Source organism: Juglans regia, chromosome 1 (assembly GCF_001411555.2).
Source record: "Juglans regia cultivar Chandler chromosome 1, Walnut 2.0, whole genome shotgun sequence".
Lineage (NCBI taxonomy): Eukaryota > Viridiplantae > Streptophyta > Magnoliopsida > Fagales > Juglandaceae > Juglans > Juglans regia.
In genome coordinates, this window is record NC_049901.1 from 16,978,324 (window position 1) to 16,979,949 (window position 1,626).

At 39.8% G+C, this 1,626-nt stretch overlaps 1 protein-coding gene across 1 annotated transcript; it reads left to right on the plus strand.

The window, feature by feature from the left end:
* Positions 1 to 206: 206 nt before the first annotated feature.
* Positions 207 to 1,454, plus strand: LOC109001796 (F-box protein At3g07870-like). The gene has a single exon (XM_018979227.1). It carries the CDS (start codon positions 207 to 209, stop codon positions 1,452 to 1,454), a length of 1,248 nt encoding a protein of 415 aa, XP_018834772.1.
* Positions 1,455 to 1,626: the final 172 nt, after the last annotated feature.

Consider the following 1,626-nt stretch of genomic DNA (forward strand, 5'->3'; position numbering starts at 1 on the left):
ATTATATTTTTTTGTCATTTTCCCTTTCAATACTTTATTCCTATAAAACTATTCCACTTTGGCTCTCACGCAAAAATTACTCTATTGTAGTTTTCGTAAATTTAGATATTCATTTGATTAAATCAAAGTTTACTATTTTAATGTTGCAGGCCTTTTTCCTTTAAGAACTCTTGAGTGTTTGTTTTGCCTTGTAACCTTCCCCAGTCATGGGCTCAAACTCGGAGATCATAGAGGTTGAAATAAAGAGAAGCAACCTAGTAGCAGAACTATCAAGCCCAGTACTGGAAAGTCTCCCTCGCGACCTCATCCTTTGCATACTTTCGAGGCTTCCTGTATCATCTTTCGTTCAGCTCAGGTCAGTATGCACAGGTTGGTGCATGTTAGCACGAGATCCCGATCTTGTTAACAAGTATAGATCTTGCATGGATGAGATCAACAATCCATGCCTCATATTCCATAGCGATTGTACGATCAAAAACCAACTTCACTTTGTAGAATTCCCAGATTGCAACCACGAGTCCAAGGAGAAGGCAAAAAGGTTCCATGTGCCTTTCTGGGAGGTAATGCCTGAGTTTGATGTGCTTGGCTCATATAATGGTTTGCTATGCCTATCCGATTCGTTACAGAATGATGCACTCTGCGTATGCAATCCTTTTACTGGAAACTACCAAGATTTGCCAAAGTCTACGCTGTTTCTGAATCAACAGGTGGTTTATGGATTCGGGTTTCATCCCACAACCAAGGAATATAAGGTGCTTAAGATAGTTTACTACATGAATTCTAATAAAGATTACTTGCGTGCCCTTAGAGTCTATGTTGAGTTGGATTCAGAAGTTCAAATCTTCACTCTGGGAAGCTCCACTTGGAGAAGTTTGGGAAAGGTAGGTTATCTCCACCACCTTTATCAGTGGCATTCACAAGTCTTGGTTAATGGAAGACTCCATTGGGTGACTTGGCCACGTAGATACCACCATGGGATCAAGATAATCTCGTTTGACTTGGCAGAGGAGCAATTTCTGGAGGTCCCAAGTACACCTTTAATGGGGTTTAATTATCATCTAGTGGTTCTAGGAGGATGTCTTTTTGCTGCAGTTTATTTTAACTATTGCAAATTGGAGATATGGGTAATGGCAGAGTATGGTGTGGAGGAGTCTTGGATCAAGAAGTTCGACATAAGAGCCCACATGCCTAAGGGACTTAAAGAAGACCCAGCAAACCAGTTCTTCAAGAATTCAAAGATAATCTGGAAAGGAGGATATATTCGAGTTTTATGCCTTCTGAAGAACGGTGACATCTTATTGGAATATAAGAATAGAGCTCTGGTATCTTATGGCCCTAAAAGCGGAGAGTTTAAAGATGTAATATTTCAGGGAATGCCGAAGTGGTATCAGACAATTGTGCATGTGGGTAGCCTTACCTGGATTGACACGACCTTGATTAGTACTGGTGCATGAAGTGCGACAATGGAAAAAGTGCATACTTCTTTCTTGGTGAGTTTGTTTCTTCTCTCTTCATTTCCACATCCTTTTCATATTGTTTTGGATCTCCATAACCAAAGCCTCCAATTTGGAATTCAATTGAATTTTTGTTAAAATATTGATCTACATCATTGGAAACTGAAAACTC